General features: G+C 38.8%; 1 protein-coding gene across 2 annotated transcripts in view; it reads right to left on the bottom strand.

The window, feature by feature from the left end:
- Positions 1-16,258, bottom strand: part of LOC136874885 (WD repeat, SAM and U-box domain-containing protein 1) — a 189,306-nt gene that overhangs the window by 40,727 nt on the left and 132,321 nt on the right. For both annotated transcript variants that reach the window (XM_067148587.2, XM_067148590.2), the window contains 3 exons: positions 10,591-10,847; positions 4,149-4,239; positions 1,276-1,370 (listed from right to left, as the gene is read on the bottom strand). In XM_067148587.2, coding sequence (XP_067004688.2) covers positions 1,276-1,370; positions 4,149-4,239; positions 10,591-10,847 — 443 coding nt within the window. The remainder of the gene's footprint in view (positions 1-1,275; positions 1,371-4,148; positions 4,240-10,590; positions 10,848-16,258) is intronic.

The raw sequence follows: 16,258 nt of genomic DNA, 5'->3' as shown, positions 1-16,258 counted from the left end.
AAAAGTAATACTACTAAAAAAGTAACTGTTACAAGTAATTCAATTACTTCCCAACTTTGTATAGTATATACTCTAATTGTACAAATCAGTGAATTAAGTACATTGTTGCCAGCTACCCAGAAGCAGCTCTGGATTAAGGTGAAAGAAAAAACTTGTTGGTTACAAAAGCAAGACTCTGCTAAATAATACTCATGAATAGGGGTATACTTGAACTGCCTGCTTACATAATAAATATAACATGCCAAATCTGAACTGGTAGTGAGCTCCAGTCTAGCACTATTCAGCTGCTTACAGACAATTTTCCAGATACTTACAAGGAGAAATCAGCACTATTTGGAATCAATAGGTCTAAGAGCATTCTGCTATGCAAACATAATATACTTTGTAAAGGTATTTAAATTAGTATATGTATTTTGAACAGCCCATGTATTCCTCACTTAAGTGACAGTTTCATTTTATGGATGGAGATAAGCATTTGTTTTGTCTTCCGGAGAAACATAGGGTCATCTGCAAGGGTGGTGTGATGTCTCTATTTGAGAAAAATATCATCATTATCATCATCATCATCATCATTTGTCATTTTGCTCATTGCTGAGCATCGATACCTCTTAACTCTCATTTCTGCACTGAAGCCTTGACGAGATGCCTCCACCCAGAGCGGGTTTTAGCTTTCCTTAGTATGATCTGAAGAGGCACGCCAATGATCTTCTTTGCCTGATCTATACATGGGAAATTTTCACCTCCAGGCAAATGCCGGGATAGTTCCTATTCATAGGTCACAGCTGATTCCTTCCACCTCTTTACCCAATTTCATTCACCATTATTATCTTCATTAACTCCTCAAATGAGGTTAGTGTCAAGAAGGGCATCCAGCCTAAAAAATGTGCCATACAATTTCATAATTTTGAGTCAGAGAGACTGGTTAAGGGGAAATTGGATACTGTTTGAAGGTTTGAAGAGAATGTTCAAGTGGTAGGTGTAGAGGTTCAATACTAGATAGATTCTTGAAGCGACACCCCCAACTTCTTACCCTCTGGCCCTATGTCCATCAGTGTCATATTTCCCTGACCCCATATCAGGAAATGAGACTAAGGGGTAGACATACAAATATACATGGGAAATTACATAACTTGTAATCAGGACATATTCAGATATTTAACATGACAAAATCACTACTGTAAATTACAGATAATTTTTTTGAATGCATGTTTCAAACACTAAAGTATAACTCTAGATAGGAAGAGTGTTGGTAACTAGAATACAAAGCCACTTTACCTTTTTTCGGTGGCTTCTGAGGCGTTCAGTAGCTACTGACTGGAATACAAGCTCCTGAGGCAACTCCCATACAATGATACTCTTGTCAAGAGAACCTAAAATTAGATATGAAATTAAGGTGTATGAAGAAGTATTTGGGAAATTTGCTAGTATGGATCTAACAGGGCATAAATTATTATGAAACGGATGGTAAAAATTACTGGTATTGTTTGAGGCTAAAAAACTAGACAAAGAAGAGTTTTAGATCCAAAACATTTTAAACAAGATAGGCTATACATTAGATATCAAAATTAAATGTATACAAAGAATATCACATTTTCTGAATTAAGAGCACATTTAAATATAGATATAGTCCATCGGCCCATGTTCGTCATAAATTCAAATGCAAACATTAGGTAATAATGGATCAACAAATTAGTTCTTTTTTGCAAATCATAAATATCTACACTTTATTAAAACAAGAGCTACAGACAACTGAGCTCCATAGATATAAACAGTTTCCCTCCAGTGACTCTCTGTATCTCTTGTTTATAAAACTGTATGACTAGTACATGTAGGTAACAGATGGAGAGCAATGACTTACCATGTAAGAATGTGTGGATAGAATACATGCAAAAGAAAGACATGGATCCAAAATTTTCATCTGTAGCCCTTTTGTCAGTTGGTACTGCATACAATATTAATTATAGAGGTAACTGTTGACAAGTTGTGAGGTAAAGGGACAGACAGACAGACAGACAGACAGACAGACAGACAGACAGACAGACAGACAGACAGACAGACAGACAGACAGACAGACAGACAGACAGACAGACAGACAGACAGACAGACAGACAGACAGACAGACAGACAGACAGACAGACAGACAGACAGACAGACAGAACAGGACAGAACAGGACAGAACAGGACAGGACAGGACAGGACAGGACAGGACAGGACAGGACAGGACAGGACAGGACAGGACAGGACAGGACGGGACAAAATAGAACAGAAGAAAGAGCAGTAATTTAATGTTAAGTTGATGTCCAACTTTGGAATCTATAAGGGCAAGAGGGTGGAAGGTTGGGAGTAAATGTTTAGGGACTTTAACTGTGAAACAATAATTAAATGTGGTTTGTTGGTGCTGAGTTTGAACGGGCCAGTAAAATCCATGTTAGGGGTTTTGCAGGTGCTGGCACTGTAGTGACTGCATATTTGTTTGTCTAGAATGTTTGTGGTTAAACCAATGTAGAAAGCTTTAGCAGAGTATGCACTGAAGCTGGTAGGAGATGTTGGATGAAGTGCAGTCAAACAACCTTGTACAGGGCAAGACTTGTTGGTGATGTCTGCTGGTGAAAGTGGTGCTTGGTATATGTACATGGCAGGTCTTACAGAGCCTGTGGTAGGGAAAAGAGCCAGAAAGAGATGGGGGTTGGTGTGGTTCGTAAAGAGTGAGAATGATTTTCAGGTTAGGTGCGTGCCTGATTATGATTGTGAAGCCTTTTGGAAGATCACAGGTGTAGGGTGAAGATGAGAGAAGACTGAATGCTTAATTTAAAGGCCTTCCTCAGGTTGTCATTGTAGGAGGCTCGAGCTTTAGGGGTCAAACAAATCTGTTTGCCATGGTTGGCAAGGCTAAATGGGAAGAGACTGATCATGTGATATTGGTAAAAACTGTTGCAGTGGAGGTACTGCTGATGATTGATGGGTCTGATGTGTACAGAGGTGTTAATTCTGCCATCTTGGAGGTCAACGTCTAGAAAAGTGAGTCAAGTGGGAGAAATCTGCCAAGTAAAATGGACACTGTAATTAGAGTTAAGGTGGTGCAGGAATGAGCCAAATAGGCTTGCTTCATGGTGCCACAGGAGAAAGATATCCTCAATGAACCTCCAGCAGACTAAGGGCTAGAGAAGCTCAGTAGCAAGGAAATCTTCTCAAGTTTCCCCATGAAGAGGTTGGCATAGGAGGGGGCCATCCTGTTCCCCATAATGGTGCCATGAATCTGGTGGAATAATTTCCCCTTGAAGCTGAAAGCATTATGGCTTAGAATGTACTGTCTGAGGTAGATGAGGAAGGAAGTACAGACAATAGGTTGTTGTGTGTTCAAGAAGGACTCAATGGGCCTAAGTCCATCAGTCTGGGGAATGTTGGTGTATAGCAATGCGACATCAATAGAAAGTAGAAATTAGTCTGAAGGGAGGGGTTTAGGAAGAGTGACAAGACGTTCCAGAAAATGACTGTTGTCATAAATGTGAGAGTAAAGGTTGGTCAACCAATGCTAAAAAATGGGTTCTGTGAAAGAACCTTGGCTGGAAACAATGGGGCATCCTGGATTGTTGGGCTTATGTATCTTGGGTAGCATAACTTGGGAATATGAGGCTGGTTTGGGATGAAGAGTGTGATATGAGGATTCAGATAGAACCTGATGTGGTCTACAGAGTTTGATGCAAGTGGATAAGTCGTGTATGGGGTCTTGGTTGAGGGAGATTCATGTGGTTGTGTTGCTGAGTTGTCGTAGGGCCTCATGGTTATCGTCTTGGCGATTCATGGTGACTGCAGTGGATCCTTTGTCGGTGGGAAGAATCATGATGTCCATGTTGTCTTGTAGTCCCCTCAGAGTATGGAATTTGTGTTTTGTTAGGTGTGCTGGGTAAGTAGAGAGGCTGGGAACTTTGGATCAGGCAGACTGGTTTAGGAGGAAATTAGATATTGTTTGAAGATTTGAAGGGGACGTTCAAGTGGTAGGAGTAGAGGTTCAATACTAGAAGAATTCTTGAAGTAACTTACCCACAACTTCTTACCCTCTCGTCATAAGAGATTCCAAAGTTGGATATCAAGCAATTTCCTCACTTCATTTGTTCATTTTTTACAGATGAGGATACTGAATTACTTACCTGTGGCTAGTAGGCTACAATCTCCAGAGAAGGCACATGTGGTTACCATGCTATCATGACCCTCAAGAACGTGCACACAGTCTCCCGTGTACTGTGAATAAGACAAAGAGCTGATAAAGTACTAAACTACATAATACAGCATAATTAATTTCCACACAAAGTAATGCAAATACTGTAGTAAGCAGAGACCTTCAAAAGGAACCTTTGAAGGATAAGTGCAAAGTGTAACTAGATCTGTTTCAATGCGGTTCAACGTATTTATATAAAAAGTGATGTGGAATTCTAAAAACACAAAGATCATATAAAAACCTTACAATTAAGTTATAAATCAAGTTATAAATCAATTCACCATAAAAATACATCCAAGAGGACATAAAATTCAACACTCAAGAAAACATAATCGTAAACTTCAGACCATATCAGACTAATCAAGCCACATCATATTTAGATAATAAAAATGTTAATCAGAAACCATAACACATGTAACTGAGTAATGCACTGGAAAACGAAAGATTAGAAAAAGGAATGACTCAGATACAGAAGCAATTAAAAATAAGATAAAAAAGTTGTGCATTATTTCCTGTTGCTATCTTACTTAGCAACTATATAAACAAGTTGGAAGATCTTGTACATGACAAATTATTAGTAAAATGCTCATTAACTACCTATTGAAAGATGCATTTACTGCTGCACAGTAATCTTAATGAAGTTGTAACCAATTATATAACAATAAATGGGTAAGGGTTGGATATACACTTTGTAATTTAGAGTGCATAACTGTTTTTAAACTTTTGAAGTATTTTCATTATGCTTTTAATTTGATTATTTAATAAGTAACTGTATTTACTGCCAAAATTAGAAAACAGTAGACTTTGTAAATTACTTAAAGCAACTTTGTTGTAGAATAATTACGTATTTAAAACTTTTATTGTCTTAAAATATACAATTACTTTTGTAAATTTAATGCATTAATGCTACTACATAGTTTATTAATATTATATATTTCAATGATATTAACTACATTTTTATGTACATATTTCGCACTTTGATATTATATAAAAATCCAGGCCCTAGTCATTAAGAACTCAAGATGTTTCAAGAATTCCAGCACGCAAAATGACGCTCATGTGACATACTGCAAGAAACACCAAGTGGGACCAAAACAGGAATGAAGAGATGCTAAAAGAACTGAAAATACAACCAATAACTGATTACATCTACGGTTATCAGGAAAACTGGAAATGTCACATACAAAGGATGGAACCTGGAATATTACCAAAACAGATATCAACCCAGCACATCCAATGAATGATGATGATGATGGTGATGATGCTTGTTGTTTAAAGGGGCCTAACATCTAAGTCATTGGCCCCTAAAGGTACGAAATGAGATAAAATGTAATGACAATTTAAAAGTCCAAAATTCTCCACTGACCAGAATTCAAAACGTGAGGACAAAGAATGAATGGGTGGATATGAATTTAAAACAACTAGTGGATCTGACTTGGAATGCCCCACATTCCCTGAAACTAACATTAAACAATAGTATTACTGACCAAGGGACTGCTTCTAAAGCACAGTACTGAATCGATGATGTTTGCAGTCTAAAGGGGTCCAAAATCCAAGTCATCGGCATCTCATAAAGGTACTTATTGCTAGAAAAGTAGAACCACGGTATTTGACATGTTGCGGTACTAATCAAAAGTAGCGCAGGCTCAAGGTATTCCACACATTATGGTACTATTCACAGGTAATGTAATGTGCACATGTAACACAGACCTATGGTGTTTCTCACATTGTCATGCCATTCACAGGCAACGCAAACCTATGGTGTTCATCACATAAGTGTACTAACCACAGGGACTCGTACTATCCCGTGGTGTTCCTCACATAGTGGGTACTAATTATAGGCAAGGCAGAACCATGGTGTCACTCACCCACGGTGTCGTTCATATAGTGGTACTAATCACAGGTACTGTAGGAGCCGAAAGCACACACTGTCGCTACTAATCATAAACCTGTTATGTACCTAACATAGTGGTACTATGCGCAAGTAAAAGCGACCCATGGTGTTCCCCACGTGGTGGTACTAATTACAAGTAGTCTCATGGTTCTAATTCGATCATCCCTTGGTTGCCTCTTAAGACAGGCAGGGGATACCGTGGGTGAATTTTTCGTCTGCGTCCCCTACCCACAGGGGGTTTTGTGTTTGGTCTGCGAGAGCTATTTTATTTTGCTCAAGTCCACCGGCAAGCTGGTTAGGACCCCCCTATCCGCCACCTGGGACGCACAACGTGGGAGTATCACCTCTCCCCCTGCTACGCCAGCACAGTAGGTTTGTGGACGTCCAATGAAGAGTTGGCGTGACAATGCAAGACCTTAACAGGACATATGGCCCATATATGAAAGGAAGATTATGATGATGATGATGATGATGATGATGATGATGATGACGACGACGACATCAACAAACTCTTGAGAACAGGCTGGGGTGCAAATGCTTTGTCCCTAACACATAACAGACTGACACTCAGCTGAATGATACAATAAGGACTTTATTAGGAATTGTCCAATCTATACCCCTGCAATAGTTATCAGTACTGTACTTAACATCTCTTCAACACGTACTAAATGTACGTAACACGACTTAATAGGTTGAAAGTCGCTTTTGATTACAATGTGGTCGTGAAAATTCAATATTCATTGACTTGGCCCTCAACGGGCAACTTAAACGCACTCTACAGTGTGATGGTAGTAGTATCAGACCTGTAGCTTAGATCCTTTCCAACAGAACAAAGATGGCCTGGGCCACCATAGCTCAATTGGTAGAGCAACCGACGCGAAAGCGGGAGGTTGTGGGTTCAGATCCCACTGGTGTCTGGTTGGCCATTTTTGTTCTGTACTTAACATCTCTTCAACACATACTAAATGTACGTAACATGACCTAATAGATTGAAAGTCGCCTTCGATGATAATATTTGTTAATTGTTTACAAAAATTTGATGTTAAATAATCACTACAGAAGTTAGTATTGTAATTTTTATGTATCTCTGAAGAAGCCAATATCCAGGGAGAAGTAATTCTCACTTAGTAGGGTTGCGGCACTAAATATCGAACACTTAAGGTTATCTCTACGAATTATTGATCAGTATATTTTTCCAGTGAAGAAAGGACCTCTGAAATAGTTATAAAACCTTAACGGAACATCCCCTGGTTGCAACTGGCTTGTTCAGACTTTTAAAATGTACAATTTGTAGGCTCCAGGCGCCTTTAAATGCAACAGTTGTATTCCTTCATATATCGAACGGTCTGCATTATATATCGATCAGTGAGGTCTTATTTATCGAACACGATGTTTATATATCGAACGGTAAGGTTTTAAATACCGAACAGAAATATTTATTTTAAATCACTTTATTTTAGACATTATATGATTGTAATAACATGAGCAAAATAGAATGATTCTTGAATATAAATCACAAAAGTAGAGGAAGCAGTATTAATACACATTAAATTATCCCAAGAAACACAAAAAACAGTTTCTTATCTCTACCCTTCCACAGAGAACAGAACACGTCTTTAGACTTTCTTGTTTCTTTTCTTTCTCCTCAATTCTTCCCGGTACTCCTTTGAAGATATCACGTATGTTTTCTTTAATCTAAACTGATGAGGTTTTTCTGGTACTTGAGGAACTTTGAGAAAATCTCTGAACGAATCTTCGCTACTACTTGAGGTGGGTGAGCAAGCGAGTTCCGAAGCAATTTCATACTCATTCAATATTTTCGGCTTGTGAACTTTTACTCCACTCTTCAAAATGACGGCACCAGGAAGTTAGGAGAAGATACATATACCTCTAAACGTTCATCATTCCATGTGAAATCATCTCTTCCCTGATCACCATCATCTTCTGATGAACTGTCTGTCATCATTTCATTCTGATTAGTAGATATTGTTTCACATGTTGCATTGTACCGAGTTGTAACACTTTTCCAATGAGCATACAAATCTGGTTCAACATCATTCTGTTTTTCTCCATCAAGTCTTAGTTTGTCATTGAAGTTATCGAGAATGCGAGAAGGCAAGAATTCCTCCAGGTCATCAAGCACAAACTTTAACTTCTGATTGGAAGTGGAAAGGGATGATGGGCTGCCTTCGTCACTCTCTTGCTGTTGCCTTCCCACCGGGGATTTCGAAATATCTGCAACACATTTTGTGTAGTCCACAGTGTTGGGATCTAGTGGATAGAGACCACACTTACGAAAGGCACTTTTCACAATATCTGGCCTAACAGCATCAGCCCAAACTTTCTTTAACATGAATGCAAAATTTACCTTGGTTATTGATGCACCGAGAGTTCGTATTTTCTCGTCTTGAAGAGCATTTTCCCATGCTTTCTTTAAAGGTGCAAATACCCCCACATCTGCTGGTTGCAGAAGATGGGTGGTGTTAGGGAAAAGGCAGTACAATATTATTCCATTGTCATGACAATATTCACTGACTTGAAGGGATAAGTGATTCCTGTGTCCATCAAGAAATAAAATAACAGGAAATCTAATTTTCTCTACCTCTAGCCATGACCTAAAGTGTTGAAGGTAGTTCAGAAACGTTGGGGCCTTCATCCAGCCACTTTCAGTTTTCTCGTAGATCCAAGGTTCAGGTACACTATCTTTGATAAGTTGCTGAAGTCGTATGTTGCTGTAGACGACCATTGTTGGGGCACAACGCCCGTCGGCACAGAAATTTCCGAGCACTGTTATGCCTTCTTTCTCTTTAGAGGTTGCCGTAATTTGAAGCTGTTCCCCTCTGCCTCCAAAGTACTTTCCTGAAACCTTATGGAAGAGAAAATTTGTCTCGTCTGCATTGAAGATCCTGCTTGGGTCTTCCATAATTGAACTTACATCCTCAGATTCCAGGTAGCACGACAGTCCAGCAAACCAACCACGTATTCTCTCTTCAGAGACAGCAGCCCTGCCCTTGCTAATCGTTTCAGCCTTCTTCTGAGACAGGGAAGGATGCCGTCCCATAAAACATTTGAACCAGGTTTTACCAGGCCTTCCATACTTAAACGGTGTGCTCCTTCCTGATGACTGCACAATTTGCTGAACAGTGATAAGTAAATTCTTTTTATTCAACGGAAATCCTCTCTTAGCCATGTTGATTATCCATTCACTAATGCCCTCTTCTTCTCGTGGACTCAAGAACGGCTTCCGCCCAAGGGCAGTCTGACTCTTCTGATGTCCAGAAAGTTTGTCGTTTAACGTTGTTAAAAGGACCTGGTATGTTTTAGATGCCTGCCTTCGCGATATCATACCGGACTTAACCTGTTAAACAGCTTCAGTCAAGGCAGATAATGAATACTGACACCTTTTCATTTTTCAACAGGTTTAACTTTGGCTTTTGGGACAGTTCCCCCATTGGGCGTCTTAATTTTGACCATAGTCAAGCTCTGAGCACTAGTTAAGGAAATAAATAATTATTTTCTGGTTTCTAGTTTTACATAGCCAAAATGTAATAAAATTGTTTTTTTCAAGGAGTGCGGGATAACTGCCCTCACACACCCCCTCTTGTCGACGCCGCTTTATTTGCCGACGACGAGAAACCTTGGATAGTGACAGGATTATTAAATAAAGTGATTAGAACAACGTACGGCATCACACAGACACAAGACTTCGTAAAGGAAATCTAACTATACCCGATGAAGTTCAAAATTCAGTCCCTCTCAAATTACAGATAGACGCCTCAGCAGTCACGACCACAGATATCCGGACTTCGGCGCCAAATAAAACAGTACTACAAATTAAAATCATAAACAGCCCATTCATTTTCAGTGGTTTCGATATTAAGGGTTGTTTTTGTATTAAATGAACCTCATTTATCGAATGTCCTTTCGATAAATGAAAATGGGAGCCAAATATCGAACAGTATTTTATTTTAGAAATAAATATTAAGACAAGTGAAAACTCACAATACAGGAAAATAATAAACATGTATGTATGTTAACACAACCTATTATTTAAAGGATACCTTCTGAAGACACTATTTTACCGACAAAAACAGATAATCACAGGGACACTGCACCTTAGTAACAATACAACAATAATCATCAAAATCCCGCCAAGTCCAAAGTTCTAAGACTTTCCCGCGCTCGCCTACACGGTAACGACTTCGACCTATTGATTGATATCAAGCTAAGTTTGGAAGGGTGAATTTAGAAATCTCACAAGTTATGTAAACTTTTCTATATCCTTATTTTGAAACGGGATGTGTGAACTGTTCAATATTTAAAGGTTGTTCGATATATAGTGCCATTACCCTATTAACAGAAGCAAAAAGTAATGACAAGCTATTTGTTTTGATTATTTCTACTCTATGTTTTAAATGATGTCAAGCCAGTATTAAAATAAATTCTACAGCATTATATCACAGCTTTCTTGTGAACTTACGACATTCCAAAGACGGACTGTTTTGTCTGTAGCAGACGAGGCCAATATCTCTCCAGTACCAGGGGAGAAGCGGACACACATAACATTTCCTCCATGTCCAGAGAGTGTCTTCCATAGCTCACTTTCAGCAGTCAGAACTGGTACATCATCTCCCTCCTCATCAGGATAAGCTGTGATGTGCCACAACTTTACAAGAGAATCATTGCCACATGTTGCCAACATGTATCTATACTGACGACCTCCTCTGTGATCTGTTCCTGAGAGAATAGCATAAAAGGAATGAAAAATAACACACTGTATGATTTGAATGAATATATGGAATATAGTTACTATTCAATTCTGGGTGTGACAATCATGGATATTTGAAGGTCCCAATTTTAGCATCAATGGACTTCATACTGGAATCTGACTTATTTTTCTCCCAGGATTTTCACATTTTTGATACTTAATTTCATACCTACACGTCAGATGAATACTAAAATGAAGCTTGGATTGTCCCCTCGGATAAAGCTTTTGTCCTATGTTTATTAATTTACTTTATCAATACTAAGCTTAAAGTGCAACTTTCAAGTAGAAATTCAAAGATCAACTCTTCTAAAAAGGTACAGTAGAAGTCTTTTATAGTGAGAATTCATAACAGCGAAAAATTTACTCCCTACATCGGACTGTCATTATATCAGATTTTTCATAAATGTCGGGGGGGGGGGGACGACGACGACGACGACGACGACGACGACGACGACGACGACGACGACTCCACACACATTAAAATTGGTATGAAATGGCAATCAGTTTGTTCAAAACTTACATTTTTGCATATTTCCACACTACGAATTACTCGGTAGTTATTTTTCTAATTCTGAGAAAATGTACATGCGCATGTTCAATTTCATTCTGAAAAACTGGAGTAGTATCACTCCAGTGGCTTCCGTGACAATGTTTTAGTTTTCTTATTCAAACAGCATTATCTAACCTAACTTAACCTACATATTTCAAGTGCCAGTAGAGTAATGATAAACATTTTGCTATAAATTTACATGCTAATAGCCTTTCTGACATTTAACCAGACGTGAGAAAATACAGTGAAACCTCCTCAGTAGATTCCCTAATTAAGACGATTTCTCGCTTAGCACATCATAAATTCAAAGTCGTGGTTCGCATCATATTAAATCTATATAAAAATACCTCACTTATCGCGTCACAAAATTTCACTGTTTCCGCTCAGTACGATCACATTTTTTCTAGTCCTGAAAATGTTCTTTGTCATCCCTTGTGAAAGGAACATGATTTCCAACCCAGATTAGAGTACTTATTACAGGAGGCCGGTAAGAGAAAGTGGCGCAAAAACTGGAAAAATTCCTGAACTTTACAGAGTAAGCAATTCGTAGGGACCTGAGAAAATCGCATTTGCGATAAATGCAAATTTTTGAATCTTGTACTGAATCCAAGCCTACGGTAATTCTAATGTGGAATAAAATCATTTTTACACCTAAATAGCAGTGCACCAAAATGCAAATGGTGACCCAAAATGCGAAATTAGTATGAATATGCGATTTTGGTGCAAATTCTACAAAAATGTGCTATTTTACTGGCAAAAACATATTTCGGGAAAATCGTCAGAAATACTCAAAATATGATGCATAAATCTTTCGAGCGTTCCGATCGATGAAGAAAAGTAGCCGATCGATTGCTGCTTGCTAATTTTAATCGATATTTACAATGGGAATAGCAAGGGGAATAATATCTGTATCGATTATTATCGAAATGTAAATCGAGTGTCACGGAAATAATGAGATAGACGCAGCGTTGTTTTTCAGTTGTTCAAAATTTAAACTAGTGAAGAGTAGAAAGTCGAGCAATCATTTAAGTTATGGGGCACACGACAAAAACTGTGCATGAAAGGGCTCAGCAATATGCGAAGGATGCCACAGATTCAGCGACAATGTTTTGCAAGTACTGTAACTGTCGAGTTGGGTGGGAAAAAAAGATAGCATTGCGAAACATGTTAAATCTGAAAAACACGTGGGTAAGTGACGCAATAACGAAAGTTCAACCCCCTGCTGCTAGTACATCCCCAAGAAAGCAATCTTCTGTGCTTACACAGTTAGATAGTTGTAAACGATAAAAAATTTCCAGAGATAACTTCTCCAAACGCACAGTTGAAGTATTTGCCAAAGCAAATATACCTCTGGAAAAGCTGGAAAGCAAAGGGTTAAGAGCTTGGATTACTGAGTTTTCAAATGAAGAGCTGCCATGTGTGAGAACTCTACGTGAAATATATTTACTGGGTAAGTTTCAATTTCATTGATCGGGTACGGTTTAGGTAATACGGCATCAAAACCACGCGCAAAATTGAAGGATACCGCATTTGAGTGCGATTTCCATATCAAACTATCTTACCCGTACCCAACTGATTCAGTAATTTTAAATTATTTTGTTATAATTTGAGGTCTCTCTTCCTTTCTAGAAGTTGCATCTGACCACCAGAAAAGAACAGCAGAGGCTCTAGTGGGGAAGAACATCAACATACTCTGATAATATAATAATTTCGTGTGGCTATATCTAGCCGGGTGCAGCCCTTGTAAGGCAGACCCTCCGATGAGGGTGGGCGGCAACTGCCATGTGTAGGGTAATTGCGTGTTATTGTGGTGGAGGATAGTGTTATGTGTGGTGTGTGAGTTGCAGGGATGTTGGGAACAGCACAAACACCCAGCCTCCGGGCCATTGGAATTAACCAATGAAGGTTAAAATCCCCGACCCGGCCGGGAATCGAACCCGGGGCCCTCTGAACCGAAGGCCAGTACGCTGACCATTCAGCCAATGAGTCGGACAACATACTCTGATGAAACTACAGATAGAATGGGCCGTTGTGTTTTTATCATCATATTCCAAGTCCCAGCCGGATCAAAAAGAGAGCTGCACGTTGTTTCTGTGAACTATCTTGATGCAGGAAATGCTACAAACTACTCTTGTGCTGTTTTAGAAGCTTTGCTCAGTTATAGTGTACCATATGATGCAGTTGAGGTGTTTGTTAGTGACAGTGCCTCATACATGACCCAGTGTTATGAAACATTAAGTGTGGTCATAGGGGATCATTTAATGCATGTACAGTGCTGGGCACATAAGATCAGCTTGGTTGGCAATAGTTGGGTCGCAGTGATGACAGATTTAAATCATGTGGTTGCGATGGTAAAGTCTGCATTTTTGAACACAAGAAAGCGAAAATATAATTATTTACAATTCTTAACATCAAAGTATGGTGGTTCAAAGGAAGAAAAGCTTTTCCCTGCAGCTGTCATAACCCGATGGAATAGCTGGTTTCAGGCTATCTTCAAATTGAGTGCTTACTTTACTGATGTTGTTACATTTTTCAAGATGCCTGACGTGAAAGACATCAACAACTGTGTTATTAAGTACCTGACTGATCTGAGTGACCGAGAAGTGAATGGGTTTCACTCCCACATGATTTTTGTCACAGATTTGGTTGACTTCCTTACTGAACTTGAAGGGTCTCTGTATCCTACCTCTCATCTCCTTTACCCCAAACTGCATAACCCTGACACTAGTTTTACCTTCATTTGTGAGGGGAATTGTTCTCCGGCAACTAATGATGCTTTGATTAAGCTCACTCCTCTACCGCAGGCTGCATGCAGAGATACATTTGTAAAGATGCTCATTCTTCACAGTGCAAGCAAGCCACAATGAAAGCTAAAGACCCGAACCATAAGCATTTTGTGTCAATTTATCAAGCTATGTATCCAAAAGAAATAATTTTGAATAACACTGATAAATTAGATGAGCTTGAGAAATTGTTTGGAGTAACAGATCTCTCACGAAACAATATCTAGTATGGTTACTGTTCTCTGAAACATGCAATTCAAACCCAGATGAAAGAAAGTGAAAAATATGATGACATGTTTGCATTAACTGCAGTTCAGACAGAGTTCAGCATATTTGCTAAATACTGTCTTGAGTTGTTGTGGACCCCAACAAACAATGTAGATAGTGAGCGCGTGTTGTCTCATTACAACACAGTGGTTACAGACAGACGGTGCAATTTGAAAAAACAGCAATGCCGAAGTACTGACAATGCTTTTGTTTCAACAATGAATTTGTATTGTGTGCGAACCAAGGACAATAAATGCACTTCATAAACTTGGAATTAATAATACCATGCGATTATTTTAATTTTGTAAATATATGCTAATTTTGGAAAAATAGGTGCTAATTTTGGAAAAAATAGATTCTAATTTGAAAACAAATAGATGCTAATTTTTCAGGTCCCTAGCAATTTATAGCCTCAGGAAAGTTCAACCTTGCTGGTTTTCATTGATATTGCTGGATAACCCAGAAAGCCTGTTTGTGCTTGTATTTCACCTTCCATTCAGAAATTAGAAATTTATTCTGCGTTGAGTGATGCAGTGAAGGGTCGCGAACAATTTTCGTGTGATAAGCCTACGACAGATTAGGAACATAATCATGTGAAGATGACTAACATGGAGCATATTTGTGTAGCCCAGTTATGAATACTGGAAAAATGGAGATGTCGCTTACTAATGAAGACAAAATTAAAATGTAGGAAGTGCACAGGCATCGGCATCTTGCAAGGGTGGCTCGTATGTTGAAACTATGCGACTTGAATCAATCTGTAAGGTTAATACTTTAAGTTTAATCTCCTTCAAACTTGTCCTCCTTAAATTGTTAGCAGAGGTATACATATCTTTGTCTGTGTACCTCTGTATCACGCTGCTCTCATTGTGGCTATTTTCCTCCTTCCCCCTCCACTCGCTCCCTATTACTAGCGATAACGGCGGGGCCTTGATTAGTGTTGTGGAAGCCATTTTGCATTTTGTTTCCTGTCCTTGTACGGGACGGACGTGCCATGTGAGGGTTTATATTAATCCAGGGTTTTCCCTGGATTTTTCCCCCTTTTGGGGTGTAATTTTGGTAGGTTCTGACCTTTTTGACTATTCTTATTTTATTTACGTAAATTCAACTTGCGTTATATTTTTCTGTTCTGATTCTCCTTCGGAGCCGTCATTCTCGCTAGTCCATAACTGACCCCTTTTCAAAAACTCATTTTCTTCTGGTTCTCGGTTTTATTTTTCAGTGGTCAGCTATGCTAATTTAACCTTCCCATTATGCAAGGTATCAAAGTTGTTCTATTGAATGAATGTAATTCTGTATAGGGTTATACCCATTTCAAACTTGGCAAGCTAAATATGCCTAACAGATCTATAAGCTTAAACCTTTATCACCAACCACCCTGGGTGGTAAATTGTTATTTCTTAACGGAGCTGAGAAAAATGAATTCCAATCCCTTCAACGGTGTTTGGTTTCTCGTTGACCATCTAATTTTAATTTTAGTTCACGGTTGCCTTGGTGACCTTTATTGTAATTGAGATTGATTGACATTGTTCGATTGAATGAGTTGACTAATGTTTTTTGCTGGAAACTGACACGGGTACGTTTACTGTTGGTTCTTGTGAACTTGACTTGGAATTTTGGGGAATTATTATTATTGATTTCTTTATTTCTCCCCGGTAACTGATTTCTTAGTGAGATCAGTGCGATCTCTATTGTGATTTGGGTATGTGAAGTGTTGAATTTGGGAGTAACTTCTCCGTTTCCTGTAAGGCTCTGTTGAGTCGGTGTGGAATTTTATTGC

This window comes from Anabrus simplex, chromosome 5 (assembly GCF_040414725.1).
Source record: "Anabrus simplex isolate iqAnaSimp1 chromosome 5, ASM4041472v1, whole genome shotgun sequence".
NCBI classification, from domain to species: Eukaryota; Metazoa; Arthropoda; class Insecta; order Orthoptera; family Tettigoniidae; genus Anabrus; species Anabrus simplex.
The sequence above is the reverse complement of the archived record's forward strand: the minus strand, read 5'-3'. Positions and strand labels throughout refer to the sequence as shown.